The sequence below is a fragment of the Amblyraja radiata genome, chromosome 16 (genome assembly GCF_010909765.2).
Source record: "Amblyraja radiata isolate CabotCenter1 chromosome 16, sAmbRad1.1.pri, whole genome shotgun sequence".
Lineage (NCBI taxonomy): Eukaryota > Metazoa > Chordata > Chondrichthyes > Rajiformes > Rajidae > Amblyraja > Amblyraja radiata.
The window spans coordinates 42,833,519-42,847,362 of record NC_045971.1 but is presented as its reverse complement, the minus strand read 5'-3'; the positions used below and the strand labels follow the sequence as shown (position 1 = coordinate 42,847,362).

Sequence of the window (13,844 nt, the reverse complement as noted above, 5' to 3'; positions counted from 1 at the left end):
GGTCTCACTAGGATCCTATACAACTGCAGAAGGACCTCTTTGCTCCTAAACTCAACTGCTCTTGTTATGAAGACCAACATGACATTAGCTTTCTTCACTGCCTGCTGTACCTACATGCTTACTTTCAGTCACTGATGAACAAGGGCCCCCAGATCCCGTTGTACTTCCACATTTCCCAACTTGACACCATTTAGATAATAATCTGCCTTCCTGTTTCTGCTACCAAAGTGGATAACCTCACATTTATAACCATAACCATATAACAATTACAGCACGGAAACAGGCCATCTCGGCCCTACAAGTCCGTGCCGAACAATTATTTTCCCTTAGTCCCACCTGCCTGCACTCATACCATAACCCTCCATTCCCTTCTCATCCATATGCCTATCCAATTTATTTTTAAATTATACCAACGAACCTGCCTCCACCACTTCCACTGGAAGCTCATTCCACACCGCTACCACTCTCTGAGTAAAGAAGTTCCCTCTCATGTTACCCCTAAACTTCTGTCTCTTAATTCTGAAGTCATGTCCTCTTGTTTGAATCTTCCCTATTCTCAAAGGGAAAAGCTTGTCCACATCAACTCTGTCTATCCCTCTCATCATTTTAAAGACCTCTATCAAGTCCCCCCTTAACCTTCTGCGCTCCAGAGAATAAAGACCTAACTTATAAGTAAAAGAAGTACTGACACTTTTGAAAAATATAAAAGTGGATAAGTCTCCAGGTCCTGACAGGATATTCCCTAGGACATTGAAGGAAGTTAGTGTAGAAATAGCCGGGGCTATGACAGAAATATTTCAAATGTCATTAGAAACAGGAATAGTCCCCGAGGATTGGCGTACTGCGCATGTTGTTCCATTGTTTAAAAAGGGTTCTAAGAGTAAACCTAGCAATTATAGACCTGTTAGTTTGACTTCAGTGGTGGGCAAATTAATGGAAAAGATACTTAGAGATAATATATATAAGCATCTGGATAAACAGGGTCTGATTAGGAACAGTCAACATGGATTTGTGCCTGGAAGGTCATGTTTGACTAATCTTCTTGAATTTTTTGAAGAGGTTACTAGGGAAATTGACGAGGGTAAAGCAGTGGATGTTGTCTATATGGACTTTAGTAAGGCCTTTGACAAGGTTCCTCATGGAAGGTTGGTTAAGAAGGTTAAACTGTTGGGTATAAATGCAGGAATAGCAAGATGGATTCAGCAGTGGCTGAACGGGAGAAGCCAGAGGGTAATGGTGGATGGCTGTTTGTCGGGTTGGAGGCAGGTGACTAGTGGGGTGCCTCAGGGATCTGTGTTGGGTCCTTTGTTGTTTGTCATGTACATCAATGATCTGGATGAAGGGGTGGTAAATTGGATTAGTAAGTATGCAGATGATACCAAGATAGGGGGTGTTGTGGATAATGAAGAGGATTTCCAAAGTCTACAGAGTGATTTAGGCCATTTGGAAAAATGGGCTGAAAGATGGCAGATGGAGTTTAATGCTGATAAATGTGAGGTGTTACACCTTGGCAGGACAAATCAAAATAGGACGTACATGATAAATGGTAGGGAATTGAAGAATACAGTTGAACAGAGGGATCTGGGAATAACCGTGCATAGTTCCTTGAAGGTGGAATCTCATATAGATAGGGTGGTAAAGAAAGCTTTTGGTATGCTAGCCTTTATAAATCAGAGCATTGAGTATAGAAGCTGGGATGTAATGTTAAAATTGTACAAGGCATTGGTGAAACCAAATCTGGAGTATGGTGTACGATTTTGGTCGCCCAATTATAGGAAGGGTGTCAACAAAATAGAGAGTACAGAGGAGATTTACTAGAATGTTGCCTGGGTTTCAACAACTAAGTTACAGAGATAGGTTGAATAAGTTAGGTCTTTATTCTCTGGAGCGCAGAAGGTTAAGGGGGGACTTGATAGAGGTCTTTAAAATGATGAGAGGGATAGACAGAGTTGATGTGATCAAGCTTTTCCCTTTGAGAATAGGGAAGATTCAAACAAGAGGACATGACTTCAGAATTAAGGGACAGAAGTTTAGGGGTAACATGAGGGAGAACTTCTTTACTCAGAGAGTGGTAGCGGTGTGGAATGAGCTTCCAGTGGAAGTGGTGGCGGCAGGTTCGTTGGTATCATTTAAAAATAAATTGGATAGGCATATGGATGAGAAGGGAATGGAGGGTTATGGTATGAGTGCAGGCAGGTGGGACTAAGGGAAAAAGGTTGTTCGGCACGGAATTGTAGGGCCGAGATGGCCTGTTTCCGTGCTGTAATTGTTATATGTTATATGTTATTCAACCTTTCTCTGTAACTTAGTTGTTGAAACCCAGGCAACATTCTAGTAAGTCTCCTCTGTACTCTCTCTATTTTGTTGACATCCTTCCTATAATTGGGCGACCAAAATTGTACACCATACTCCAGATTTGGTCTCACCAATGCCTTGTACAATTTTAACATTACATCCCACCTTCTATACTCAGTGCTCTGATTTATAAAGGCTAGCATACCAAAAGCTTTCTTTACCACCCTATCTATATGAGATTCCACCTTCAAAAAACTATGCACGGTTATTCTCAGATCCCTCTGTTCAACTGCATTCTTCAATTCCCTACCATTTACCATGTACGTCCTATTTTGATTTGTCCTGCCAAGGTGTAGCACCTCACATTTATCAGCATTAAACTCCATCTGCCATCTTTCAGCCCATTCTTCGAAATGGCCTAGATCACTCTGTAGACTTTGGAAATCCTCTTCATTATCCACAACACCACCTATCCATCTTGCTACTCCTGCATTTATACCCAACAGTTGAACCTTCTTAACCAACCTTCCATGAGGAACCTTGTCAAGGGCCTTACTAAAGTCCATATAGACAACATCCACTGCTTTACCCTCGTCAATTTCCCTAGTAACCTCTTCAAAAAATACAATTTAGTTAGATGCACAGAATCTCTTGCCCAGAGTTGAGGAATTGAGGACCAGAGGACACGGGTTCAAGGTGAAGGGGAAAAGATTTAAAAGGAAACTGAGGGGTAACGTTTTCACACAGATGGTGGTGGGAGTATGGAACAAATTGTCAGACTAGGTAGTTGAGGCTGTGGCTATCCCAAGAAAGAGTTAGACAGTTACATGGATAGGACAAGTTTGGAGGGATATGGACCAAACACAGGCAGGTGGGACTAGTGTAGCTGGGACATGTTGGTTGGTGTGGGCAAGTTGGGCCGAAGGGCCTGGTTCCACACTGTATCACTCTATGACTAACACAAAGTGCTGAAGTAACTCAACGGGTCAGGCAGCACCTCTGGAGAACATGTATAGGTGACATTTCAGAGTGCTGGAGTAACACAGCGGGACAGGCAACATCTCTGGAGAACATGTATAGGTGACATTTCAGAGTGCTGGAGTAACTCAGCGGGTCAGGCAGCATCTCTGGAGAACATGTATAGGTGACATTTCAGAGTGCTGGAGTAACTCAGCGGGACAGGCAACATCTCTGGAGACAAGGAATGGGTGATGTTTCGGGTCGGCACTGAAGATGGGTCTTGACCCTGAAACATTACCCATACCTTCCAGCATTTTGTATCTACCTAAACAGCACTTATCCACATGGTGGTGTGCCAGCAGGCTGGAGGAGTGGGCAAAGGCCTTGCTGCAGAGTGGGCAGGTGAAGGGGCGCTGGCCGGTGTGGACTCGCCGGTGCTCCAGCAGGTGGTCAAGCCGTGTGAAGCCCTTGCCACATTCAGCGCACACAAAGGGTCTCTCTCCGGTGTGTAACCGCTGGTGCTCCTGCAGCCCCCATGCTCTCTTGTCACAGTGGGAGCAGCTGCTCGCCGGCGTGGGTCCTCCGGTGCTGCCGCAACCCCCACGAGCTGTCAAACTCCTCACCGCAGTACGGGCAGTCGTAGGGCTGGCCACTGGTGTGCAGGCGCTAGTGAGACAGGGTGCGGGAAGCCATGGCAAAGCGCTCTCCACACACCGGGCTGGGGACGGGACGGTCGCCGGCGTGCACCCGCTGGTGGGACAGCAGCTTGGAGGAGCGAGTGAAGCCCTTGCCACACTGGACGCAGGTAAAGGGGCGCTCGCGGGTGTGGGTGCGCTGGTGCTCCAGCAGGCTGCTGGACTGAGTGAAGCCCTTGCCGCACTGGGCGCAGGTGTAGGGACGCTCGCCGGTGTGGGTGCGCTGGTGGGACAGCAGGCCAGTGGAGCGGGTGAAGCCCTTGCCGCACCGGGCGCAGGTGTGGGGGCGCTCGCCGGTGTGGATGTGCTGGTGGGACAGCAGGTGACTGGACTTAGAGAAGCCCTTGCCGCACTGGGCGCAGGTGTAGGGGCGCTCGCCGGTGTGGGTGCGCTGGTGGTACAGCAGGGTGTCGGAGCGGCTGAAGCTCTTGCCGCAGTCGCTGCAGGTGTAGGGCCGCTCCCCGGTGTGGGTGCGCTGGTGGGACAGCAGGCTGGTGGACTGGGTGAAGCCCTTACCGCACTGGGTGCAGGTGTAGGGACGCTCGCCAGTGTGGGTGTGTTGATGCCCCAGCAGGTTTCTGAAGCGGGTGAAGCCCTTGCCACATTCGCTGCAGGTATAGGGCCACTCCCCTGTGTGCAAGCCCTTGTGCACCTTCAGGTCTGGCGACGACTTGAAGCCTTTTCCGCAGTCAGAGCAGGTGAAGGGCAGCTCACTGCTGTGCACCCGCTGGTGCACCTGCAGCCCATACAACTGGGTAAAGCTCTTGCCGCAGGTGGAGCAGCCATAGGGCTTCTCGCCCGTGTGTAGTTGTCGGTGTCTCTTCAGGTTATTCAAAATCTTGAAGCTCTTGCCGCAGACGGAGCAGGTGAAGGGCCTCTGGCCAGAGTGCACGCTCTTGTGCCGCTGCAGGTTTTCATAGCGGGAGAAGCTCTTGCCGCACTCCGAGCAGTCGAAGGGGCGTTCTCCTGTGTGCACCCGCTGGTGGATCTCCAGCAGACTCGGGCTCCGCCAGGCCTTGCCACACACGTCGCACTCATAAAGCTTCTCCTTGTTGTGACCCGTCATGTGGTCCTCCATCGAAGCTCAGCCGCACTCCGAGCAGATGGGTGGGAGGGGGGGGGGGGGCTCACCGGCACCCTGGCCGCCTTCAATGGCCGCTCGCGTCCCTGTCTCTCCGTCCACAGCAACGGCTCCTAAACCCTGCAGGAGGGGAACACAGAGGGTCAACAAGCTGGCAAACAGGACATTACTAGCACATATTGGGTGCGTTTATGACGGAGGAAACTTATATAATTATGCGCGGCACAGTGACGCAGCGGTACAGTTGCTGCCTCACCGCCAGAGACCCGGGTACGATCCTGACTATGGGTGCTGTCTGTGCGGAGTTTGCACGTTTGATGAAGCTGAATTTTAGTTAAAATATAAGAAGATATTAAATTCGTTTCTGGGCTAGCTTACAGCTTATATTTGGTCTCAAATTAGGCTTGCCTCAGGTTGCGGGTGTGTGGGATAATAAATCCTATAACATTGTCTCCCAAGTGAGGAAGTGACAGAGAAAGAAACAGCTAGTCACATCTTTGAAGTAAGATGCCATAAACCAAATGGCCTATGTTTATGAGGGACCAAATGACAGCGATGAAGCAGCGAAAGAGCTAGGGTGATCTCTGTGAAGATAAAATGGCATTATCCAAATAGCCAATGTTTATGAAGGACGAGAGAGGAACAGGGAAGTGGAAAGATAAAATGTCGTAAACCAAATGGCCAATGTTATCTTGTAACATGTAAACAAAAGGCCTTTGATGTGATGCATTCTGTGGAAACCTTTTCCTGTACCTCTGACCATGACTAATGTCTGTGAAATGTGCTAAGGGGACAAAAAAAACCCTATTTAATGCAATGTAATTCTGTTGTTCAGCGAAGTGGACAGAAGACGGTCAAGTGTCTGTATTGGTCACTTGACTGGAATTCTCGCTCCCTTCCATCGGCCGATGTTAAGTAAAGTTTTGAACTGGTCTACCAAACAGTTTGTGTGGTGTCTGTTTATTAAGAAGCGAACCTGGTTTAGTAGTTAAGAAAGTAGCTTTTTCACGTTCTCCCCTTGACCTGCGTGGGGTTTTACTCTGGGCGCTCCGGTTTCCTCCAACATTTCAAAGACGTTCAAGGTTGTAGATTACTCGGCCTCCGAAAAATTGTTCCTAATGTGCGTAAGATAGTGCTAGTGTACGGGGTGATCACTGGTCAGCGCGGACTAAACCAAACAAGGGTCTCGTCCCAAAACGTCACCCATTCATTCTCTCCACAGATGCTGCCTGACCCGCTGAGTTACTCCAGCACTTTGTATCTATCTTCTCCACAGATGCTGCCTGACCCTTTGAGTTACGCCAGCACTCTCTCTCTGTCTCTCTGTTTCTCTCTCTCTGTCACTCCCTCTCTCTCTCTGTCTCTTATGTCTCTCTCTCTCTCAGTAACTGTCTCTCTTTCTCCCTCTCTCTATCTCACCAGGGCTGCCAACTCTCATGCTTTGAGCGTGAGAATCACGCATTTGAACAAACTCTCACGCCCTCACGCGGACCAGAAATTTCTCACGCTCTGTGGTGAGAAATTCTGTGATCAAAGAAAATTTCAAAACTCAGATAAACTGCATGGTCCGCGGGTGTTGGAGAGCCGGGGCTGAGGGAGGGATGGGAGCAGAACCAGCGGCGGGAATAGATGCTGGGAGCCGGGGCTGGCGAGTCGCTCGCTGCAGCTCCGGCCACGGAGCAGTGCAAGAGTCCCGGGCCGTCTGGAGACGTCGGAAGCGTTGCACAGCTGCCGTGAGAGTGTCTGTGCCGAAGGGACTGACTCTCAAAGGGAGGTGGAGAGAGAGAGAGAGAGAGAGGGCAAGGAGACAGTGGGGAGAGAGAGGGGTGAGAGAGGGGTGAGAGGAGGGAGAGGGGGTGTGAATGGAGAGAGAGAAGAGGGAGAGGGGGGAGAGAGGGGTGAGAGTGAGGTGGGAGAGGGGGGGGGAAGAGGGGTGAGAGGGAAGAAAGAGGGGAGAGAGAGAGAAGGGGTGGAGAGGGTGTGAGAGAATGGGGGAAGAGGGGTGGTAAAAGAGAGAGGGGGACGAGGGAGAGAGGAAAAGAGAGAAACGGGGAAAGAGAGAGATGGTGGGGCAAAGAGAAAGAGGAGAGAGACAGAGGAGAAAGAAAGAGCGGAGAGAGAGCAGGGGGAGAGTAAGGTAGGAGGGAGAAATGGGGGAGAGAGAGGGGGAAGAGAGAGGTGAGAGAGAGAGAGGGGAGCAAGAGAGAGAGAGGGGAGAGAGAGAGGGGGAGATAGAGAGGGAGGGAGAAAGAGAGAGAGAGCGGTAGAGAGGGGGAAAGCGAAGGAGAGAGTGGAGAGAGGGGGGGAGAGAGAAAGAGGGAGGGGAAAGAGGGGGAGTGGAGACAGAGGTGAGAGAGAGAAGGGGGTTGAGAGAGAGAGCGGAAGAGAGGAGAGGGAGAGAGGGATGAGAGTGAGGTGGGAAGGAGAGAGAGAGGTATGAGAAGGGGAGAGAGAGGGGGAGAGAGGGATAGAGAGAGAGGGTGCGTGAATGGAGAGAGAGAAGAGGGAGAGGGGGAGAGAGAGGGGAGTGAGGTGGGAGATGGGGGGAAGAGGGGTGAGAGGGAATAGAGAGAAGGGGTGGAGAGGGTGTGAGAGAATGGGGGAAGAGAGGGGTGGTAAATGAGAGAGGGGGAAGAGGGAGAGAGGGAAAGAGAGAAACGGCGAAAGAGAGAGATGGTGGTCAGGCGATGCTCGAGCCTACAGTTCATCCAGGGCTAACCTGAAGAGGGGCCCTCACCAACCCCTCACACTCACCCCAGTCGATGTGTATGCGGCACTGAGTAGGATTAATGCAAGTAAGGCTGCTGGCCCTGACGGCATCCCCGGGCGCATCCTCAGGGCCTGTGCTGCGCAGCTGACAGACGTCTGGACTGACATCTTCAACCTGTCACGTGCCCAAGCAGTTGTCCCCACATGCCTTAAAACCACCTCCATCGCGCTGGTGCCAAAACACTCCACTGCGGCAAGCCTCAACGACTTCCGCCCAGTTGCACTTACTCTCATCATCACCAAGTGCTTCGAGAGGCTGGTCCTGGCACACCTCAAAGGCTGCCTACCCCCCACACTGGATCCCTATCAGTTTGTCTACCGCAAGAACAGGAGTACGGAGGATACCATCTCAACGGCACTTCACTCCGCCCTCGCCCCGCCTGGAGGACCATCTGTCATCCGCTCGCCCTGCCTGGAGGACCATCTGTCATCCGCTCGCCCCGCCTGGAGGACCGGCCCGAGCCGAGCGCGCACCCGGAATGACGTCACGGACACGCTGCCTTACACAAGACAAAGGTGAAAGGTTATAGCGGAGCTCGAGTATCTTTGCCACAAGCGACCTGATCCCTAAAGATTCTTGCTTATCCCGTCTTACAGGGCCCACACAGGCCGGGCCGGGGGTCCCAGCCCCTACAGGGTCCACACAGGCCGGGCCGGGGGTCCCAGCCCCTACAGGGTCCACACAGGCCGGGCCGGGGGTCCCAGCCCCTACAGGGTCCACACAGGCCGGGGGTCCCAGCCCCTACAGGGTCCACACAGGCCGGGCCAGGTGTCCCAGCCCCTACAGGGTCCACACACGCCGGGCCGGGGGTCCCAGCCCCTACAGGGCCACACAGGCCGGGGGTCCCAGCCCCTACAGGGCCCACACAGGCCGGGGGTCCCAGCCCCTACAGGGCCCACACAGGCCGGGCCGGGGGTCCCAGCCCCTACAGGGTCCACACAGGCCGGCGGTCCCAGCCCCTACAGGGCCCACACAGGCCGGCCGGGTGGTCCCAGCCCCAGGGTGAGAGCAGCAGAGGCTCCCGACTCTCAACCCCAGACACAGTGAGTAACTCACAGGACAACTTTCAGCAGCACACACAGCCCTGTGCAGGCAATAACAGGCAGAAACTGGCAAAAGTAAGTAGGCACCTGACGAGTAAATCACATATTCTCACAGATTTGGTTCAACTGTGTTTATTGAGTAACACATGAAAGAATGAGAAATTGCGAGGGAGCATAGCGACGGGGGGGGGGGGGGGGGGGGAGGACTGTGTGCAGTTTTGGTCACCTAATTTGTGGAAGGACATTCTTGCTATTGAGGGAGTGCAGCGAAGGTTTACAAGGTTAATTCCCGGGATAGCGGGACTGTCATATGCTGAGAGAATGGAGCAGCTGGGCTTGTACACTCTGGAGTTTAGAAGGATGAGAGGGTTTCTCATTGAAACATATAAGATTGTGAAGGGTTTGGACACGCTAGAGGCAGGAAACATGTTCCCGATGTTGGGGGAGTCCAGAACCAGGGGCCACAGTTTAATTCTCTGCCTCAGAGGGCGGTGGAGGCAGGTTCTCTGGATGCTTTCAAGAGAGAGCTAGATGAGGCTCTTATAAATAGCGTAGTGAGGGGATATTGTGAGAAGGCAGGAACGGGGAACTGATTGTGGATGATCAGCCATGACCACGGTGCTGTATCGAAGGGCCGAATGGCCAACTCCTGCACCTATTGTCTATTGAGGCGTCGACTGTGCCTGAGACAAAGGGGAGCCCCCAGCTCTAAGATCTGAACTATAGTGAAAGTTCGGGCAGACTTTAATACAATTCTCAGCACAAAGAGTCAATATGTTGATATTCTGCATTAAATAACAGAGGGAGAAAGAAATGCTTTTGCTCTATAGATCTGTCATCAACACGCATGCGCCGGATTGTTCCCGCCCCCTCTGTGTCTCCGCCTCCACTATTGGCTGAGACCAGTGACGGACACCGCCGGTAGCCAATGGGAACAGAGGGGCGGGCGCAGCGTGCGCTGACGGTTGGAGGGTCAGGTGACCGGTGGCGGCGCGCGCGGCCGTCAAACCGTCTCCGCGCCTGCGTGACGCGCACGCGCAAAGGGCGCGCCTCAGGAGAGCGATGACGAAGCTGCCCGGTGATTGACAGCGCATGGGGGCGGGGCCAATCAGCGCATCACCGCCCAGTGCGGCAGGTTCAATCCCCACCCCCGACCACAGCAACACATCACATCCAATGCATCCCATACATGGATAATATTTAATTAATGGAAACTGACATTCATCACCTGCTCGACCTTGGAAGGTGGCAATAAAAGCTCAGATGGAAGCAAATATTAATGTAATTTGCCATGTAAAGTGCTGGAGTAACTCAGCAGGACAGGCAGTATCTCTGGAGAGAAGGAATGGGTGACCTTCCTGGTCGAGACAGAATCAGTCAGGGTAGGCTGTGGGCCGAGGAGCTTTATTCTGCAGTTTCGTGACCCAAGTCACCAAACTACATGAGATTTTCACATATTGTGTAAAACAAATTATATAAATCACCCCTGAAACTCGATATGAAGAAGACTTGCACATTTTTATTAAATTAGAGAAAAAACGGAAAATTTTCAGGTAATTTTTAGTCCAATCAAAGCACGTTTAACATTGAGTTGTCTGCCAGTTGTTTCAGGCTAGCACACAACATGGCTAAGGGGGCTTCACAGATGCCTGTTTTACTGGAGATTCCGATTTGTTGTTCTGTGGAATAAATGTCGTGGAAACATGCAGCAGGTAATTGTATTTAGTGGGAAAAGCATTAAAAAGGCTGAAGAAAGTGCTGCGAAGTGGATTAAAGTGCAAGAAAGCCTTGAAAGCAAAGTCCCTGCTGAGGTCCTGGAACACAAAGATTTAGACAGCCAGGGACCAACTCTAACTAAAAGGTAAGATCTAACGTCTGAATTTATGAAAATCTATCTGTATGGAGTTTAATTAATTTAATTGCACCCTTTTATAATGTGAATAAATTCATTCATTCATTCACTTACTTCATTTATTCACTTACTTTATTCATTCATGAAATTGAGGGCCTAAACTATATGTATCCAAAACACAGTAAATTAAACATTGTCACTAATGCCAGCTTGTTGTAGAGTAATAAGTCTTTAACAGCTAATCTCGGAGCTGCCTGCGAAAACTTACCGGGAAAAAGTGCTCCGACCGGACATAGGTACTCGCGGTAAAGTGAAGCCGCGGTCTCAATTAATAAACGGCCGATTCGCGAATGCGGAGCCGCAGATCATCGCCGCGGGCGGGGGGGGGGGAGGCTGTACATAGTGCCGTCTATAGCGGTTTTCAGACCCCGACAACGGGGAAAAAATTTTGAGAAACTTTTGAGAACGTTTTGGAGAGATAGAGGGAGAGATAGAGGGAGAGATAGAGAGAGAGAGGGAGAGAGGGAGGGAGAGAGGGATGAGGGAGAGAGAAGTATTCACTTCTCCCTCTCTCTCTGGTCGTCACGGTGGCCCAGCGGTAGAGTTGCCGCCTCACGGCACCAGAGACCCCGGTTCGATCCTGACCACGGGCGCTGTCTATGCGGAGTTTGCACGTTCTCTCCCCGTCACCTGCGTGGGTTTTCTCCGGGCACTCCGTTTTCCTCCCACAATTCAAAGACGTGCAGGCTTGTAGGTTAATTGACGTGTGTGTGTGTTAGTGTTAGTGTCCGTGGATCGCTGGTCGGCAAGGACCCGTTGGGCCAAAGGGCCTGATTTCGTGCTGTCTCTCTAAACTAAACTAGTGTGTGAACGGGCGATTGCTGGCCGGCACGGACTCGGTGGGCCGAAGGGCCTGTTTCTGCGCTGTATCTCCAAACTAAACTAGTGTGTGAACGGGCGATTGCTGGCCGGCACGGACTCAGTGGGCCGAAGGGCCTGTTTCTGCGCTGCATCTCCAAACTAAACTAATGTGTGAACGGGCGATTGCTGGCCGGCATGGACTCAGTGGGCCGAAGGGCCTGTTTCTGCGCTGTATCTCTAGACTAACTGGACTAAACTGATTGAAGAACAAAATTCAAACATCAAGTTGTCCACAAAGTGTAAAAGATGTTTTCATTTTATTTGGAAAGGACACTAAAGAAAACAGAGAAAGAGTTGAGTATAGGAGCAAAGAGGTCCTTCTGCAGTTGTACAGGGCCCTGGTGAGACCACACCTGGAGTATTGTGTGCAGTTTGGGCATGTTGGCCTTCATAACAAGAGGAGTTGAGTCTAGGAGCAAACGGGTCCTTCTACAGTTGTACAGGGCCCTGGTAAGACCACACCTGGAGTATTGTGTGCCCACACATACGCACGCCCTCCACGCGCGCACGCAAGAATGCCACCACTCTGAAGTTAACTAACGATTGAATTTAATAGGTGGTAGACACAAATGCTGGAGAAACTCAGCGGGTGAGGCAGCATCTATGGAGCGAAGGAAATAGGCAACGTTTCGGGTCGAGCCCCATCTTCACATGCTGGGGTCAAACTTGCAAATCTGCTTCGAAAGTGAAAACTGCAATTCCTTTAAAATTCATCCCTCTCTCTCCCCTCTCCTCGCCTCTATCTTTCTCTCTCCCTCTCCTCTCTCTCTCGAAAATTGAAGGTAGACACAAAATGCTGGAGTAACTCAGCAGGTGAGGCAGTATCTACGGAGCGAAGGAATAAGTGACGATTCGGGTCGAGACCTTCAGACTCAAGAACCATTTCCTTCGTTCCATAGATCCTGCCTCACACGCTGAGTTTCTCCAGCATTTTTGTCTAACAACAAGTGAAATCACCTTCACTGGATAATAGACAACAGGTGCAGGAGTAGGCCATTCAGCCCTTCATAGAAACATAGAAATTAGGTGCAGGAGTAGGCCATTCGGCCCTTCGAGCCTGCACCGCCATTCAATATGATCATGGCTGATCATCCAACTCAGTATCCCGTACCTGCCTTCTCTCCATACCCTCTGATCCCCTTAGCCACAAGGGCCACATCTAACTCCCTCTTAAATATAGCCAATGAACTGGCCTCGACTACCCTCTGTGGCAGGGAGTTCCAGAGATTCACCACTGTCTGTGTGAAAAAAGTTCTTCTCATCTCGGTTTTAAAGGATTTCCCCCTTATCCTTAAGCTGTGACCCGAGTGCTTCGAGTCAGCACCGTCATTCAATATGATCATGGCTGATATTCCCCAATCAGTACCCCGTTTCTGCCTTCTCCCCATATCCCCTGACCGCTATCTTTAAGAGTCCTCTTGAAAGCATGCAGAGAACCGGATCTCTTGAAAGCATCCAGAGAACCGGCCTCTGAAGCTGAAAATCCCACAGATTCACAACTCTCTGGGTGGAAAAGTTTCTCCTCATCTCAGTCCCAAATGGCCACAAATTCATAACTCTCTGGGTGGAAAAGGTTCTCCTCATATCAGTCCTAAATGGCCGACCACTTATTCTTAAACTGTAGCCCCTGGTTCTGGATTCCACCCAACATCGGCAACATGTTTCCTGCCTCTAGCGTGCCCAAACCCTTAACAATCTTATATGTTTCAATAAGATACCCTCTCATCCTTCTAAACTCCAGAGTGTACAAGCCCAGCCGCTCCATTCTCTCAGCATATGACAGTCCCGCCATCCCAGGGAATTAACCTGGTGAACCTACGCTGGGCTCCCTCAATAGGAAGAATGTCGTTCCTCAAATTAGGAGACCAAAACTGCACACAATACTCCAGGTGTGGTCTCACCAGGGCCCTGTACAACTGCAGAAGGACCTGTTTGGCCCTATACTCAACTCCTCTTGCCATGAAGGCCAACAGGCCAAAACTGCACACAATACTCCATGTGTGGTCTCACCAGGGATGGAGGGAGAGAGAGAGGGAGAGGGGGGGAGAGAGAGAAGAGAGAGGAGAGAGAGAGGGTGCGGGGAAAGAGAGGGAGAGGGAGAGGGAGAGGGAGAGAGAGGGAGAGAGAGAGAGCAAAGAGGGAGGGAGAGAGAGGCAGAGAGGAGGAGATGGAGAGGCAGAGAGGGGGAGGAAGGCAGGGAGGGAGAGAGAGGCAGAGAGGAGGAGAT

The 13,844-nt window shown here is 51.0% G+C and overlaps 1 protein-coding gene across 1 annotated transcript in view; it reads right to left on the bottom strand.

Moving 5' to 3' along the window:
• Positions 1–3,819: 3,819 nt before the first annotated feature.
• LOC116982168 (zinc finger protein 239-like) overlaps positions 3,820–13,844 on the bottom strand; it is a 1,102,810-nt gene continuing 1,092,785 nt past the window's right edge. The window contains exon 2 of the mRNA XM_033035477.1: positions 3,820–5,151. Coding sequence (XP_032891368.1) covers positions 3,922–5,028 — 1,107 coding nt within the window. The 5' untranslated portion in view covers positions 5,029–5,151 and the 3' untranslated portion in view covers positions 3,820–3,921. The remainder of the gene's footprint in view (positions 5,152–13,844) is intronic.